Consider the following 15720-nt stretch of genomic DNA (forward strand, 5'->3'; position numbering starts at 1 on the left):
TATAGTATGTAGTAGCAGGTATGACAGAATAAAATAAATAAATAGATAAATACATACATGAATAAATAAATAAATAAATAAACGTTTGCCTCAGTAAAATTTCCAATCCCAATGGTCCATTTATTTTAATTAATAGATTGATTTTAAAATCGTCTATCTTTGGTTGAATAATTACAGGCACATTGTTTATTTAATGTGAAAATAAATAAACGTGTTTTTATTTCCTGCACTGGGGTTAAACAGAAAGATAACAGCTTGAAGCCTATTACTGGCCGCTACCTCGCTCCAAACCCCACTTTTTCTCCTGTGTGACCACAGGAGGCTCTCAGCGCTTATGCGTCACTTGATCTACAGTCTGTGATCATGGCGGAACCGGAGCCACCTCTGAGCGAAGCGGAGCCGCAACTTGTCAACGGGGACGGTATGAACGAAGAGCCGGAGGACGCAGCAGACACATCGGAGAGCGTCAAGAAAAGGAGAAAAAAGAAGAAAAAGAACAAGACTGCAGGGTTAGGTAGGTGGCATCACTTTGGTTTTCTTTCGTGCGGCTGTTGTAGCGCTTCTGCTCTCTCTCGTATCTTGGTGTGGGGCAAGACTCTACAGAGCATCATGCGGGACAGTAGAGTTTCCAACCTGTGAGAACAAAAAAGCATGCTCAAATCTCAGCTAAAGTGGGAAATTGGCGCTTATGTAATCCTGATTTAGACAATTGGAAATCAAGCCTTTTCTGATCATAATGCTCTTATCAGTTATTCTCAAACTTTTTACTCCACGGCATGTTTTTAGTCAACTGTATGGACTACAATTGAGAAGCCGGGTTTTAACCAAACAGTTCAACCAGCTACATAAGCAAATTGATCTAAACACTGATTAAACACTAAAACAGGAATTGGGCAGGTAAAACTACCAAACATTTCACATCAGCTTATCAGGACTGGCAGAAGTCCAGACCACCAGTGGCACCTGTGTCACAGTATGACAACTATTACTCTCAAAATTATAATAATAATGCATCAGTTTTATAAGTTTTATATAGCGCGTTTGTGGACACTCAAAGACGCTTTACAGAGCATTATTCATTAACACCATACCTAATGGTGGTAAACTACTATTGTAGCCACAGCTGCCCTGGGACAGAGTGACGGAAGCAAGGCTGTCAATCCGTGCTATTGGCACCTCCAACCACCACACACACCACTTTCATACTAGGTAATGTGGATGAAGTGCCTTGCCCAAACGACTTTCCCAGCAGTCTCAAATCCAAGTACTAACCAGGCCCAGCCTTGTTTAGCTTCTGAAATCTGATGGGATCAGTCTTTGACAAGCCGGTATGGCCACAACATGTATGGACACAAATAATATTAATTTCCATTTGCTATGTATTGCTTTGTACATATGATAGATGGAGATCAATTTAACCATCAGCTAAATGTAGGCTATTGGCTTTGTTTTTGTATTTTAGATTTGTCATTAGGAGTAACCCGTTTACTCTTGAACCCACCTGAAGTTAACTGAGTCTTATCTGTAAGGCTATTGCTGCAAGGTACTTTTGCCCTTGAGAATATTGACTCTCAATGTATAGAAAGAAATTATGCAGAGATCCTGCCAAGGAGTGAAGGCACTTTCTTGGGCTGACTGTGACCACCAGTAATTTACTCACTCCACTGAGTGTGTGTGAGTGTGTGTGTGTGTGTGGGTGCCTCTTGTCCGGGCCATGCATTCACGACAAATGTGTGACTTTGCAGCAGGGGCGAATGAAGCTGAAGGGGATGGAGAAGCCGGAGGTTTCGGTGATGTTACAAAACAGTTGGAGCAGCAAACTCTGGACGACAAAGAGCGAGAGGAAGATGGAGAAGAAGGTACGCCTTGCCACAGCAACAGCATACTGTCTCACTTCACCTCAGCATCACCCGCAGCTGTCACAGGGCTTTAAGCTTTTTTACCAGGAACTCAGTAACTCTGTGACTTCTGATTTATGAATATAATGCCAGATGAAATATAGAGATAAGATGTGATAATTAAGAACACACATTTTGAATACTTATTGATACCTAGATCCATAAACATTGTAAATTAACAGTGGATCATAATGATATTCCTGTCACAAGGCCCAGGGCTTTGTGCTCTTTTTGAGGCTGTCTCAAGTTTTAATAGGTCTGCATGACAATAACTGCATCCAATGTACACAAACAGTCCCTATGAATCAATCTAATTAACTGACATTTGTTAATCCATCTCCATAAGTGAGCATTTTTGTTAATGTTGTTATATCTTCATATAACAATATGAATAATAGCAGTTGTACATAACACCTGTATAGTGCTTTTCATGACACTCAAAAATGCTAATGAAACCTTACCTAAAATAATCTTTGAACAGATGGAGATGAGGCAGAGAGTTCAACCTCCAAGAAGAAAAAGAGGAAGAAAAAGAAGAAAGGATGTAAGTCTGGTTTTGTTGTAAAGACCATCTCCAAAAATGTACAGTCTTGCTTTGCGTCACTCCATATCTCTTTAGGCAAATACAACAGGCTCATGTATAGGTTCAGACTAATTATTGTCAAGAGAGATTCTCCGTTCAGGACACAGAGGACAAACTCTGCGGACCTTTCACTTCAGGCAGGTCTCAGGATTGATGACAGCACTCATTACCACTCTGACATCAGATCAGCCACTCAATGAAACTACATTAAGCTACAGTTAAGTTACAAGTTATTTCCCAGTGGTCTTCAAACTTTTCACACCAATTACAACTTTGGCCAAACAGGGTCTAAATAGTAAAAGGGTAAAACTACCAAAATAAAAAACAACAGTCAATCAGTCAATCATGGTTTATTCCAGTAGGACAAAACAAGGGCTATAATTGGACATAACCAGAAATATACTGACACTAAACATGCCACTTCAACTAGCACTAAACCATAAGTGAAATGGAAATATTTTAAACAAATCTAAACCAGGACATGACTTAAAGATGCATAGTATAACATTTCTGATAAAGAGTCCACCATTTGTTTTTTCTTTTCTGTGTTTTGCTTAGTTTGGAATGTTCCATAGTACCCACTGTAAGAAAGCATGTTTTTCAAGGTATTTTTGAACTTGTAATTGAATAATTGCAAGATAGATAGTCAGTTGTGGATCAAAGCGATGACATCTCCTCAGAGAAAAGCCGGTGGCAACCCTCTACCAGAAAATTTACATGGTGTACCTTTAATTGAATCTAAACTTTGATTATATGCACAGAATATAAAGCCAGGACTAAACAAGAACCACAAGAGAAATATCATGACTAAACCAACTTAAACAATGGCAAAACAAAGTCAGTAAAACATTGTATTATAAATAGGGATACATTAAAATGAAGAAGAATGCCTACAAACTATAAGACACCATCTGAGAGTCATGCTGTAACTGTAGCAGTGTATTTGATTAATAAGACCTGTAGGTTAGAGTGCCTCCATATACTGTCTAGCTAAGTGAACATGATCAATTTCATAAATGGACAGAGGATCAGTTTTATGGTTGCATTTTTGCCCCCTCATTTTTGCTGATTTCATGTGCTTCTCCTTGTCTCTATCTGGGCCACAGTGAAGGGACAGACTGACCCTCCCTCAGTCCCTATTTGTGAGCTCTATCCCAACGGAGACTTTCCAACAGGAGAGGAGTGCGAGTACCCCCCCATCAAAAGACGGGTACGTGACCTCTACCTAGACTTGTACTCAGCATTACATCATGGTTATTTATTTTGGGCTCTTTAGTAGCTTTTTATGTCAGTGTACCTCAATGGGACACGTTGTACTATGCATGTCTATTTCCTCATTTAGAGTAATGTATTGCATAATGTATTATTTCTAATTCAGTATAAACACTTGTGCCTCTGTAAAACTGTAGCTTTTGTAGCACGTTTGGGGACGGTAGTGTAGCTAAAAATGTATGCATAAAAAATAGTTTGCAAAATATTTAGCATTTTTCTTTTACTTGGCAAGGTAAGTATTGCCTATTGATACTTTGCAGTGGCATGACACTGGGGGTGTTCTGCATGTAGATACCGTAATGACACAATGCACACATTAGCAAACAGTGCCAAAAATAGTTTTAAGATTGTCTGAAACTCAAGAAAAAATACATGTTTTTTCAGGAGCCTGTTATCAGGCTTAGAAACATTCATGGTCATGTTTAGGTATTTGAATTTGACTGTAATTTTATGTATGAGAGACTTGTTTAACAGCACAAATCAGCTCACCAATTGCACTTCAATCTAAGTCAGCTCTTTATGGTCTGATTGAGTAATACTAGATCTTGTACTTTCTATACTAGTAGTTTCACTTACCATCACACCCCCAGGGAGCGTTGACGACATCAGTTGCAAAGTATCAATTGCCTATTATAGAAGGTATATAGGTTAGTGACTCTTGAATCAAGTATAAATCAAGTCTTATATATAAATGTTGTCATATAATTGCCATCACAGCTTAGTTCTCCTTCTTGCAGCTACATGTTGTAACCTTGTTGATAATGTCTGTTTAATGAGGAAATAATGAGTGGCTCTTTGCCATGGGGCTGTGTCCACCTCCCCCCAGGCGCAGTGCAGCATGGCGGACCACCAGCGAAGAGAAGCGCGCTCTAGACCGGGCCAATGAGGAGATGTGGAGTGACTTTAGGCAGGCAGCAGAGGCACACAGGCAAGTCCGTGCCTACGTGAGGAGCTGGATCAAACCTGGGATGACAATGATTGACATCTGGTGAGAACTGGCATCTTTTATTGCAATATTGGTTCCACTAACACCTTGGCAGCTTTAGTTTTTTTCTGATTATCGCTTCAAGGTTGGTGAGGCTGTTCTGAAATGTTCACAAAAGAAGCATTTGGAACAAAAGGACCCACATTAGAGTATTTTCTGATATTATAATGTTTTACAAGCATACCTGGATTAGCATTTTGCTTCATTCACACACTCAACACACAAACCCTCTACATTTAAGATGAGTTCTTCTCAAACTGAAAACACTCTGTTCTACTTTGTGATGTCATGTGTAATACAAGAAGTGCTCCACTCCAGGCATGTTTTTGAGAACATTATAACATAGCTAAAAGCTCACAAGAGTAAATTTTGTGTAATATAGGACCAATGCTAGATCTGAGATAAATCTTGAAAAACCTTTCTGATAACCTTTCTCCATTCTACAGTATTATAGAACTTAGAACTTTGGCAGCTTTGGTTTGCAAAGCGATCAAACTCGCCATCACACTTAAAATAATTCTAGGAAATCTGCTACTTAATAATAAAATAATTGTAAACCAAACCAATGGTGATTTAACATGCACAAAATGCTTGGGTTATTTTACTGACACTATGAAATCATCAGTAGTTTTCTTTATCTACTGTATTTATGTATGTATTTGGTCTTTAGGTTTGCCTTCTGTAAATCTTTGAGCGTTGTTTTGTTACTATTAACATGGCTGAATTATACCACATGTTTTATTCCCCACTTTCATAACAAATTGGTACACAGTTAACTAATATCTAAATATGCTGTCTAATACTAATATAGCAGTTTCTCTAGGCTTTCTGTGATGGCCTCTTGTTTTGACAGTGAGAAGCTCGAGGATTGCTCTAGAAAACTCATCAAAGAGGACGGGCTGAGGGCTGGTCTGGCCTTTCCCACCGGCTGCTCCATAAACCACTGTGCTGCCCATTACACGCCCAACGCTGGAGACCCCACTGTCCTGCGCTACGATGATGTCTGCAAAATTGACTTTGGGACACACATAAACGGTAAAAATATATTAAGATTTATGAATAGCTGCAATATAGAATAAAAATATGTCCTTTGCTCACTGTCAACCTTCTGACAGAGTGTGGAGGAAACATTGTGAGGTACTACTCTTATAGTGTAAGGGTCCTATGAGTAAGAATAGTTTAGTGGGCTAGCGATTTCACTCATTTCACTTTTCACATTTCACATTTATTATCTATTTCCCATTGTATTATCTTTAATAGATGTGTATGACTGTATGCCTTTAGTCATTAAGTCGATTAAAGGGACAGTCCAGAATTTTGGACATAGGACCTCATTTCTTAGTTAGCCAGAGTGTTGGAGACATGTGGAGACATTTGTTTTAAATATTCCTTGTATTTTCAGAGGTCGCTGGTGCTAGGCTAGTGCATGTCAATGGCTATAGTTAGCCTGTCACTGAAAACAGTCTTATCCACTCCACAAAGCACCCGAGGCAAAACAGTTATAACGCCAGACTGTCGATGTGAATGCCTGTGTTGATAGAATAATTTTAGAAGTAAAACCAACCTTGCATTTGAATGATTTATGTCGGAGCAGCAGCAGCGAGTTGTATGGCGGACTGATATCACCTAGCACCTATCTTACCGGCAAAGTGAAATTCCGCTGCTGCTGAGAAAATAGTCCCTCAACATGCAATGCAACAATAGTTTTATTTCAAACATTATTCTAACACAGACATTTACATCGACAGTCTGGTGTAATAATTGTTTTGCTTCGGGTGCTTTGTGGAGTGGGTAAGACTGTTTTTAGTGGCAGGCTAACTATGGCCATTGACATGCACTAACCTAGCACCAGTGACCTCTGCAAATACAAGGACTGGATGAAATATTTAAAAAAGTGTCTCCACACGTCTCCAATACTCTGGCTCACTAGGAAATGAGATCCTATGTCCAAAATTCCGGACTGTCCCTTTAAGATTCCATAGACCAAAATTTATATTAGTTGAGTAATTATTTATTTGGATTATAAGAATTTCTGAGGACCATGGCATGGAAGTAATGTAGGAGATTTGGGAGCATATTGTGTCTTTTTACATACAAATATGCAATTTACTAGTTCTTTGAGAGCTTCTGCTAATTCCACACTCCCTTTCAGTCAACTAATTCATGTACAGGGCATCTCTTTAGTCAACCAAGAATTTATTTAGTTAATTACAGCTTTAGTAGCACAGAGCTGACTTTTAGTGCAAGGGATGTTGAGTGCATTCAAAACAAAGGCTAGCTCAAGAACTGATTCAAAATGGCAGCCATCTTGACTGTTCTTAATTGTAAGAAATGATTATTATGCTGTGTGTCACAATACTAAACCCCTGATTGTGATTGGTATGCCAAAACTGTAGTAGTAAAGCACTCTACCAGACAGAATACACCCAAGTAGTCTTTTGTCTTTCTGGAGCAGTAATTTCTCTTTTCTGACATTTTAAGTGTACTGTATGTTTCAGTGTGTGACTAAAGCTATGGCTCTTCCAGGTCGAATAATAGACTGTGCCTTCACCGTCACTTTCAATCCAAAGTACGACCGGCTGCTGGAGGCGGTGAGAGACGCCACCAACACAGGCATCAAGGTAACTGCTGTCTCACATACAAAAGACTCATTACAGCTGCGTTAGACCATTCATCCTGTGTGGTTTCCAAGAACAGAGCCTAATATATTTCATAGCTTTCTCCAGGGACCAATTATAGCTCAGGGAGAAACAAATAAGTGATGAACATGAGGAGGTACAGGTAATTATGTAAATGAGATGAACTTTGTTGTCTGAAAAAGAAAATGGATGTGTCAATGCAGCAAACACCCAAAACAATAGAATAAAGTGCATAATATGCTTTATATACACCAGTCAGGCATAGCATTATAACCCCTGACAGGTAAAGTGAATAGCACAGATAAGGGCACTTGTTTAGGGTATAAGACAGAAGATGTGTAGTTCATACTTTGTTAGAAGCTGAACACATTTTGTAGTTCTTAATGTTTCATCTACAGTACAGAATTTGGTCAGAGCATCTCTACAAATGCATTGTAGCTGAGGTGTGGGACTCTACCTCTGCCTTTGGAGTCCCAGAGGAGGAGCGCATATGTGCTCTGTGCGACTTAAAGGACATTGAAAATAAAATGCATTTTCTGTACTACTGTTCTTTGTATCATGACCTGCACTGTCAGCTGTTGTCTAATGTATCTTACTGTTTGTTTGCTGTGGCTGATGAGGAGAGATTGGCGTATTTATTTAAATGTAATGCTTTCAAGCTGGCTCAGTTTGTGTTGAAAGCCTGGGACCTCCGTAAGAGGACACTTTATGTTTGATGTGTGATCTATCTGCTTATTGTTTCATGTGTCTTATAACCCCATGTGGGCTAGGCACCCAACTAAATAGTGCATGACACTAAATGAGTAAAATAAACTAAACTCAACTAAACTCTTGCATTCCTGGTCTACAGTGGTCTGGTGGTCATCTATTCAAAGTCCAAGGAAGCAAATAGTCATCCATGTGGGAAGCCAGTGTTGATCTGTTTGGTCCATAACAATGTTCTAATTGCATATAAGTTGCTTACATTGATCCAAAGGTTCCATACTATGTTATTTTATGATCTATGTTATAATCGAAAACATACCTGGAGTTGTGTTTTGTTTCATTAACACACAAATCCTGCATATTTAGGCTGAGTTATTCTCTCTAACACAAAAGCACTCTGTTTGACCTTGTAATCCATCCATCCATGGATCCTTGTAATGTTATGTGGTAATACCAATAATAAAAAGTGCTCCACTGTGTATTTAAACTCCATACATCTGCACTACAGTCATTTGGTTGATTTTAGCCCTGGAACTGCCAATCTCCAAAAGGTAAAAGGAGCTGTTAACTTGAAAAAAGTGAACTACCACTAAATGACATCACAAGGTGGAAGAGCTTTGGAGACGTAGACTGACTAATAATAAAGGATTAATCAAACGTGTGAATAAAACAAAACACAATTCTAAGTATGATTTTGTCAAGGTAACAACATTATAACGTGGCTTAAAGCTCACAAGAGTCAATATTGTATAATGTAAGACCTTTAAAAATGTCTTGTTTAGTAAGGTTAGATTTGGGCGTAGCATTGGATATTCTCACCAAAAAATAATTAACTGCAACATAACATACTTGAGTTGCTCTTCAAGTTTTGTTGTTGGACTTCAGAGTATGTTAAAATAGCATATCTTTACAGTGCGCTGGGATCGATGTGCGCCTGTGCGATGTGGGTGAGACCATTCAGGAGGTCATGGAGTCCTATGAAGTGGAGATAGATGGAAAAACATATCAAGGTAAAGAGAGGTCATCCATCTCTGTCCTCATCACAGGTTCAGTGTTAGTGTTATTTTCTCTCTGTTTAAGCTCAGTGATGTTTGTTTTTTTTAACAGTGAAGCCAATCAGGAATCTCAACGGACACTCTATCGGACCTTACAGGATACACTCAGGGAAAACTGTCCCTATTGTCAAAGGAGGAGAGGCAACAAGGATGGAGGTCAGTGCAGTTACAATGTAGTACAACCTCTGAACACATGGAATTGGGAGCCTTCTTGTATTCAGTATTCAGTGTTGGGAAGTAATTGAATACATTTACTGAATACTAATATTGTGTATACCGGTACCGGTATACACAATACCGGTTTCATTTGGTAGTATTCAGAATTCAGAACTTTCCTTCATACAATACAAGGAAATACATTGCAATACAAAATTGTATCACTAAATTTAGGCTTCAAAGTGCACAGTATTAGTGGGGAAAAAAGAAAGTACTGCTTTTTTGGTGAGTGCATGTGTGATTTTTAACTTCTCCAATTAGAGATAGGAAATACTTAGCCAATAGTGTAACAAACATAGCAACAAGCTGTTTAGAATCTGCTTTTGATGCTGTAATTTAAATGCAACTCGATGTACTAGTAAAAGTATTTTCAAGTATTCAGAAATTCAGTACTCTGACTTGTGTAAGGTAATACATTACAAAGTGCATTTTAATTCAGTACTCAGTATTCTGTAACTAAATACATTACAGTACCATTACAATACAAGTGTTCTTCCCATGATTGACAATATTGTGCTTGCATAATGGGAACAGAAAATGTGAACTGGTCTGGATTTACATCAGATTTTGTCCATGACCAATTTCCACACTTCCTATATAGCAAAATTCTGTGCATTCTGAATGGCAAATGATATTTTACATTGTTTGTAAACCTGTAGTAGACACGAGAAAAGTATTATGTTTGGGTTTGGATAGCAGTAACATTTTACTGCTCCTAACAGCTTCTTTGCCACTCTCATCAAGATTTAAGTACACCATTAAATGAATTACCGGCTGAATTCAGTAGCGACCAGTTAAAAGTCCTGCCCTTAATTCTTCTGTTAGAGCAATAAATCCTCAGCTTGAAAGTTAATTAAGAGTCGCCTGAGAAGCGTGGCTGCACACACTTTCACAACACTGCAAGCTTTATGCATTTCTCTACCTTGTTACATTTCCGTAGCTGATAGGATGAGGCCAGCTGGTAGAGGGACAAATGATTATACAAAAACATCTCTTAATAATACTTGGAAGGTTTTGGGAGTGACGATGATTTTGAATTTAAATAACATGGTTTAGTCCTGTTTTAATTTTAATTTAGACCTTATTGAGGTCTGCTTTATAGGTCCTATATTGCACAAAATTGATTCTTGTGAACTTTAAGCCATGTTATAATGCTGTTACCTCATCAAAAACATATCTGGAGTGTTTTATTTCATTCACGTTTGAATACCATAACTCTTTATTATTTGACTGTTTGCATCTCCAAAGCTCAAAATGCTCCCTTCCACCATGGGATGTCATGAAGAGGTAATTTTCAAGCTAACAGTAACCATTTTTTTTTCTTTTGTTCAACAGAGATTGGCAATTCCAAGGCCAAAATTATCTAAATAATTCTAGTCAAGGTGTATGGAATTAAAAAACACAATGGAGCACTTTCTGTTTTTCCATACATCACAAGTTGGAAGAGAGTGTTTTCTGTCTGAGAGAAGAACTCAGCCTAAATATGCAGAATTTTTGGGTTGAACATAAAATGAAACAAAACAAATCTCCGGGTATGTTTGTGATGAAGGGACAACATTACAACATAGATCAAAAAATAGAATAATTTGAGCCCTTTAAACCTGTTTTAGAGTATTGCCTTGTTTTACCCAGCCTTAGTCTTAGATCTTTTGTAACAAACCTTCTTAATCCCTAAATATAGTTCACTAAATTGTCTGTTGACAGCCATATACTGCTATTGTAAACCCTGAAAGCTGCTGTAGGAGAGCATTTTAATTGTGAAGATGCTGTGTCAAGGCCTTTTTACATTACAGTTTGCCAGTAGTGGGAAGTATAAGGGTAATGTGTCTTCTTGCTGATAAGGCAGGTTGCATGTTGTATTTTTAGATGAAGTGTGTTTTCATTATGTGCACTATTACCTTGGTTTGGATCAGTGGAGTGGCAGCTGGGCGTGCCATGGGGCTGCCTGCACTCTGAGTGATTATCGAGGCAGAGAGAGAGGGTGTCGCAGTGTTATCAGCTAATCCCATAGGGGCCAGAACAACAGCCACGCTACCACAGAGATACACAATACCAGTTTGAGTACAGTTACTTTTTTATTTGGTGGTATTCAGAAGTTACAATTATAGTTACTTTCCTAAAAACAACACATTGTAGTACCTGATCACAAAATTTAGGCTTTAAACTCCTTTAAACTTTAAAATTTTAGTGGGAAAAATAGAAAACACAACATAGTGAATTTTTGTTTTATCTTTTGACTAAATTATATGTTTTAATATGTTTTATGGATACTTAATCCACCTTGCCCACAGTGTCTGCATACACTAGTGTGTGAATGTGTGTGTGAATGGGTGAGTGGTTCCTTGTTGTAAAGCGCTTTGAGTGCCTTGAAGGTGGAAAAGCGCTATAGAAAAATGTGACCATTTACCATTTACCATTTAATTTGTCTGTTTGAATGGTTGTATGAATGCTGTGCACTCAGGGCTTCTCACACCCCTTTTTCAATGTAGTTTTTATACTGCAAATTGCATATAAACTGAACTGAAATGAACTTCAATATTGTGTATGTGTAATGTGAATAGAAAATGTGAACAGGTCTAGACTTACATCAGATTTTGTCCTTGGACAATTTCTTCACTTCTTATATTACATTTTTAATGTCAGATAACATTTTACATTGCTTGTAAATTTGTTGTAGACAAGAGAGTTTGGGTTTGGATAGCAGTCACATTTTACTGTGGTGAGTGCATGTGTGATTTTAACTACTCCAATTAGAGATAGGAAATGCTTAACCAATAGTGTAACAAATGTGTGTAATAAAGCTGTTAAGAATCTGCGTTTTGACACTATAATATAATGCAGCTCGTTGTAAAAGTATTCCAAGTATTACCTCAGAGAGAGAGAGAGGGTGGTGCAGTGTTATCAGCTAATCCCATAGGGGCCCGGAACAACAGCCACGCTATGATAGAGATACAAAATACCAATGAAAACCAGCCAATCACACCGCAGTGAGAGAAAGTACACCACTGGCCTTAATAGGGTACAGCGGACCATGTCAGCACCTTACATCTTAGGCTTTTTGTCAAATTTACTTTTTCTCCCCAGAGTCATTTTGTCCTCACACCCACTCAGTCCTTGACACTGTTTTCATAATCAGTTTACTACACAAAAGGGCAAAATAAAGTTAAGAAGACTAAAGCAGTTTTTCAAGTCCTGATTAAATGTAATAGCTCAAGCATGTAGACAAAGATTAAACAGCCTATATCAGCTTGGGTTTATCCTGGTTTAGTCATACCATCTTCAATTTATTATCCATTCTGGGCTGTCTCTTTTTAGTCCTTTCCTGGTTCAGGCTTGTTTTAGACCAAGATTGTGGTTTAAGTTTAGAGTAAGGTAAATAAGGGATTTATATACTTTACTGTCCTTGGAAATAAAAGAATTTGGTCTGGGAAAAAAACCCTTAGTTTAGTTTGTGGTTTTGGTCCGTACTGAACTTAATCCTACTTTTTAAACAGGAATCACTTACATAAGGAATGACAAAGAATAAAGGTGCACTGTGTAATTTTTTTTTCTTCTTTTGTTTGTTTCTCTGGAGACGATATTGCCTTGCCTTGAATGTTCCATGGTATGACATTAAACTTAAACCAAACATTTAATACAATCAGTGGTCTATTCATTGCTCACAAGTGCAACATACTATAAGCATGGTAACGTTTCCACAAATCTGACCTATAACTTGGCTTGGTGGCATCCCTTGTCTGTTAGCTTGGAAATATATACAATATACTTAATGTTATATTGTGAAACATGCCCGGCAAAGCAATACCATTTCCTTGGAGACAAGCTGGTGTGGATCCTCCACCACAAACGTTACACAGTGTAACTGTGCAAAGCAAAGTCCTGTACATATATATTAAATGAATTATACAAATGAACAGTATCCTGCACTTTTTGTTCTCAGGAAAATGAAGCTTACGCCATTGAGACATTTGGGAGCACAGGAAGAGGTGCTGTTCATGACGACATGGAGTGCTCCCACTACATGAAGAACTTCAACGTGGGACATGTGCCAATAAGGTTTGCTGTCATCCGTCTGTGTCATCTGTTTCTGTTCTGTTTCTCCATTGAAAAGAAACAGCTGAGTAAGGGGAAAGAAAGTGACTGAAACTTCCTATTCCTATTAATCAGTATGGCATCAAATTGAGCTATTTCCATGACGACAAGCAGGTGGCATCAGCAGACCAAGTTACAGATCAGATCTGTGGACAGGCAACCCTACTTAACAGTGAGAATGCATGTTTTTTGAGGTTATTGAACAATAACAACACCTGTAATTAAAGAAATACTGAATCGATGTGTTTAATGCCATGCTATGTAGCATTCCAGATAAAAGCAAAAATATCTCCACCAAAAAAGGTTACATAGTGTAAGATACACTAAAGAGTTACACTGGTAAAGGGCATATTACACTGTTTAATGATCTAAGTTATGATGTTATTTCATCATCAAAAACATACCTGGAGTTGTGTTTTGTTTCATTCACACATGTTTAACACACAAACCCTGCATATTTAGGCTGAGTTCTTCTCTCAAACAGAAAACACTCGGTTTCTCTTGTGAGCTCCACTGTGTTTTGAAACTCCATACACCTTCACTAAAAGAATTTGGATGATTTCATCTCTGGAATTGCTAATCTCTCATGTACTAAAGGTAAAAGGTAGCTGTTAATGAAAACTACCACTTTGTGACATCACAAGGTGGAACAGAGCATTTTGAGTTTTGAGGATGTAAACAGACTTATTATAATCACTCAAAAATAAAACACAACCCATATGTATATTTTTGATGTGGCGGTGATAACAATATATAAGAATCCAATCAATAAGAATCCATTTTGTGTAATATAGGACCTCTAAATACACACTGTAGCGATAGGTTTTCCCTATAAAAGGTGAAATACAACTGGCATGAGTGGCACAAGGTCATCTTCTGGTGCATGCAGAAATTCTTAAATTTTTATGTGCATAAAACATAATGGAATTTGACTTATTTCTGTGATTCTGTGATAGACTCCCAAGGGCTAAACACCTGCTCAACGTCATCAACGAGAACTTCGGGACACTGGCCTTTTGTCGCCGCTGGCTGGACCGTCTGGGCGAGAGCAAGTACCTCATGGCGCTGAAGAACCTGTGTGACCTGGGCATCGTGGACCCCTACCCCCCCCTGTGTGACATCAAGGGCAGCTACACAGCCCAGTATGAACACACCATCCTCCTCAGGCCAACGTGCAAAGAGGTGGTGAGCAGGGGAGAGGACTATTAAAGGTGCATTGTATAACTTTTCTGGTGGAGGGTCTGTCAAATACTTTTCTCCATTTAGATGTTATTATTTTGTCTGGAGCGTTTTACAGTATGGTATTAAGCCTCTATCACCATGGAGACCAAACACAAGAAGAGGCAAAACTGTTGACAGTCAGAATGTCTGTTTTTCTAGGTATTTTTGAGCTATAAAACCACGTATAATTGAATAAATGCAAGGTAGATCTGTTTATTGTCATGCTGTGGAACATTCTAGGCAGAGCAATGACAATCCATAGAAATAAGCAGGTGATGAACTCCCAACCAAAAAGTTACATAGTGCACCTTTAGAGCATGCAGTTACACAAGCAAGAGGCAAGATGTCCCAAAATTTGATGAAAATATGCAACATGGATTTCCAGTGCTTTTTAATCAAGAAAATGGCTGATGTCAAACAGTTAAGCCCAAAATGATTCATACCCTGTTTGAATTTTGAGTTGTTGTTTTTTTTTTTTATCTGATTCAGGAAGAAATAAGTCAACTGAGTGGAAAATGGCAATGTGCGAAATGAGTTTTTTTTTTTTGGTCTTTCTTTACGTTTTGCTCTTTCCACTTAGAATTGTGTGTGCTTTTCTGCTTAGATGTTCGGAGGATGTCATTACTCCATTTTTTTCTGTCATATTTCTAAAATTGTTCAGGTTCAGGTCTGGACTCTAAATCCTATAAGAAACTTATACCTTATTTGTGTATATTTAGGTTGTTGTACAAAGCCATGTGTTGAATTATACATTTGGGCATAACTGTAGCTTCTTAGTAGTATTTATTTGTTTAAGTTAAAACATAAGGGCATATCTAAAGAAATTAATTGTTGCAATTTTCTTTTCACTTTTTTGTGCTGCTTAAAATATGCAAGAAAATGATATGCAAAAATATGCAAAAAAGTGTTTGTCAAAAAACTAAAATGCTCTGCTGAATTGCCTTGTTAATAAGGAATTAAGCTGCCATGAAATGTTTATATTTCTACATTTCTTTGAATTTAAGTTTTAAAATAAATTGTTATAAATTAAATTTTCTGTACAATGAAGAATCTT

The 15720-nt window shown here is 37.9% G+C and overlaps 1 protein-coding gene across 1 annotated transcript; it reads left to right on the forward strand.

Annotated features, from left to right (window-relative positions):
* Nucleotides 1-318: 318 nt before the first annotated feature.
* On the forward strand, nucleotides 319-15681 carry LOC110169629 (methionine aminopeptidase 2-like). The gene is given in 12 exon segments (XM_020935190.2): nucleotides 319-514; nucleotides 1746-1859; nucleotides 2380-2442; nucleotides 3588-3673; nucleotides 3675-3691; nucleotides 4580-4741; nucleotides 5592-5773; nucleotides 7265-7359; nucleotides 8996-9092; nucleotides 9190-9293; nucleotides 13294-13409; nucleotides 14402-15681. Coding segments are annotated over 12 exon segments (1440 nt in total). The 5' UTR covers nucleotides 319-363; the 3' UTR covers nucleotides 14655-15681.
* The last annotated feature ends 39 nt before the right edge of the window (nucleotides 15682-15720 follow it).

Source organism: Boleophthalmus pectinirostris, unplaced genomic scaffold, assembly GCF_026225935.1.
Source record: "Boleophthalmus pectinirostris isolate CB_2022bp ecotype Guang Dong unplaced genomic scaffold, ASM2622593v1 HiC_scaffold_2, whole genome shotgun sequence".
Taxonomy (NCBI): domain Eukaryota; kingdom Metazoa; phylum Chordata; class Actinopteri; order Gobiiformes; family Gobiidae; genus Boleophthalmus; species Boleophthalmus pectinirostris.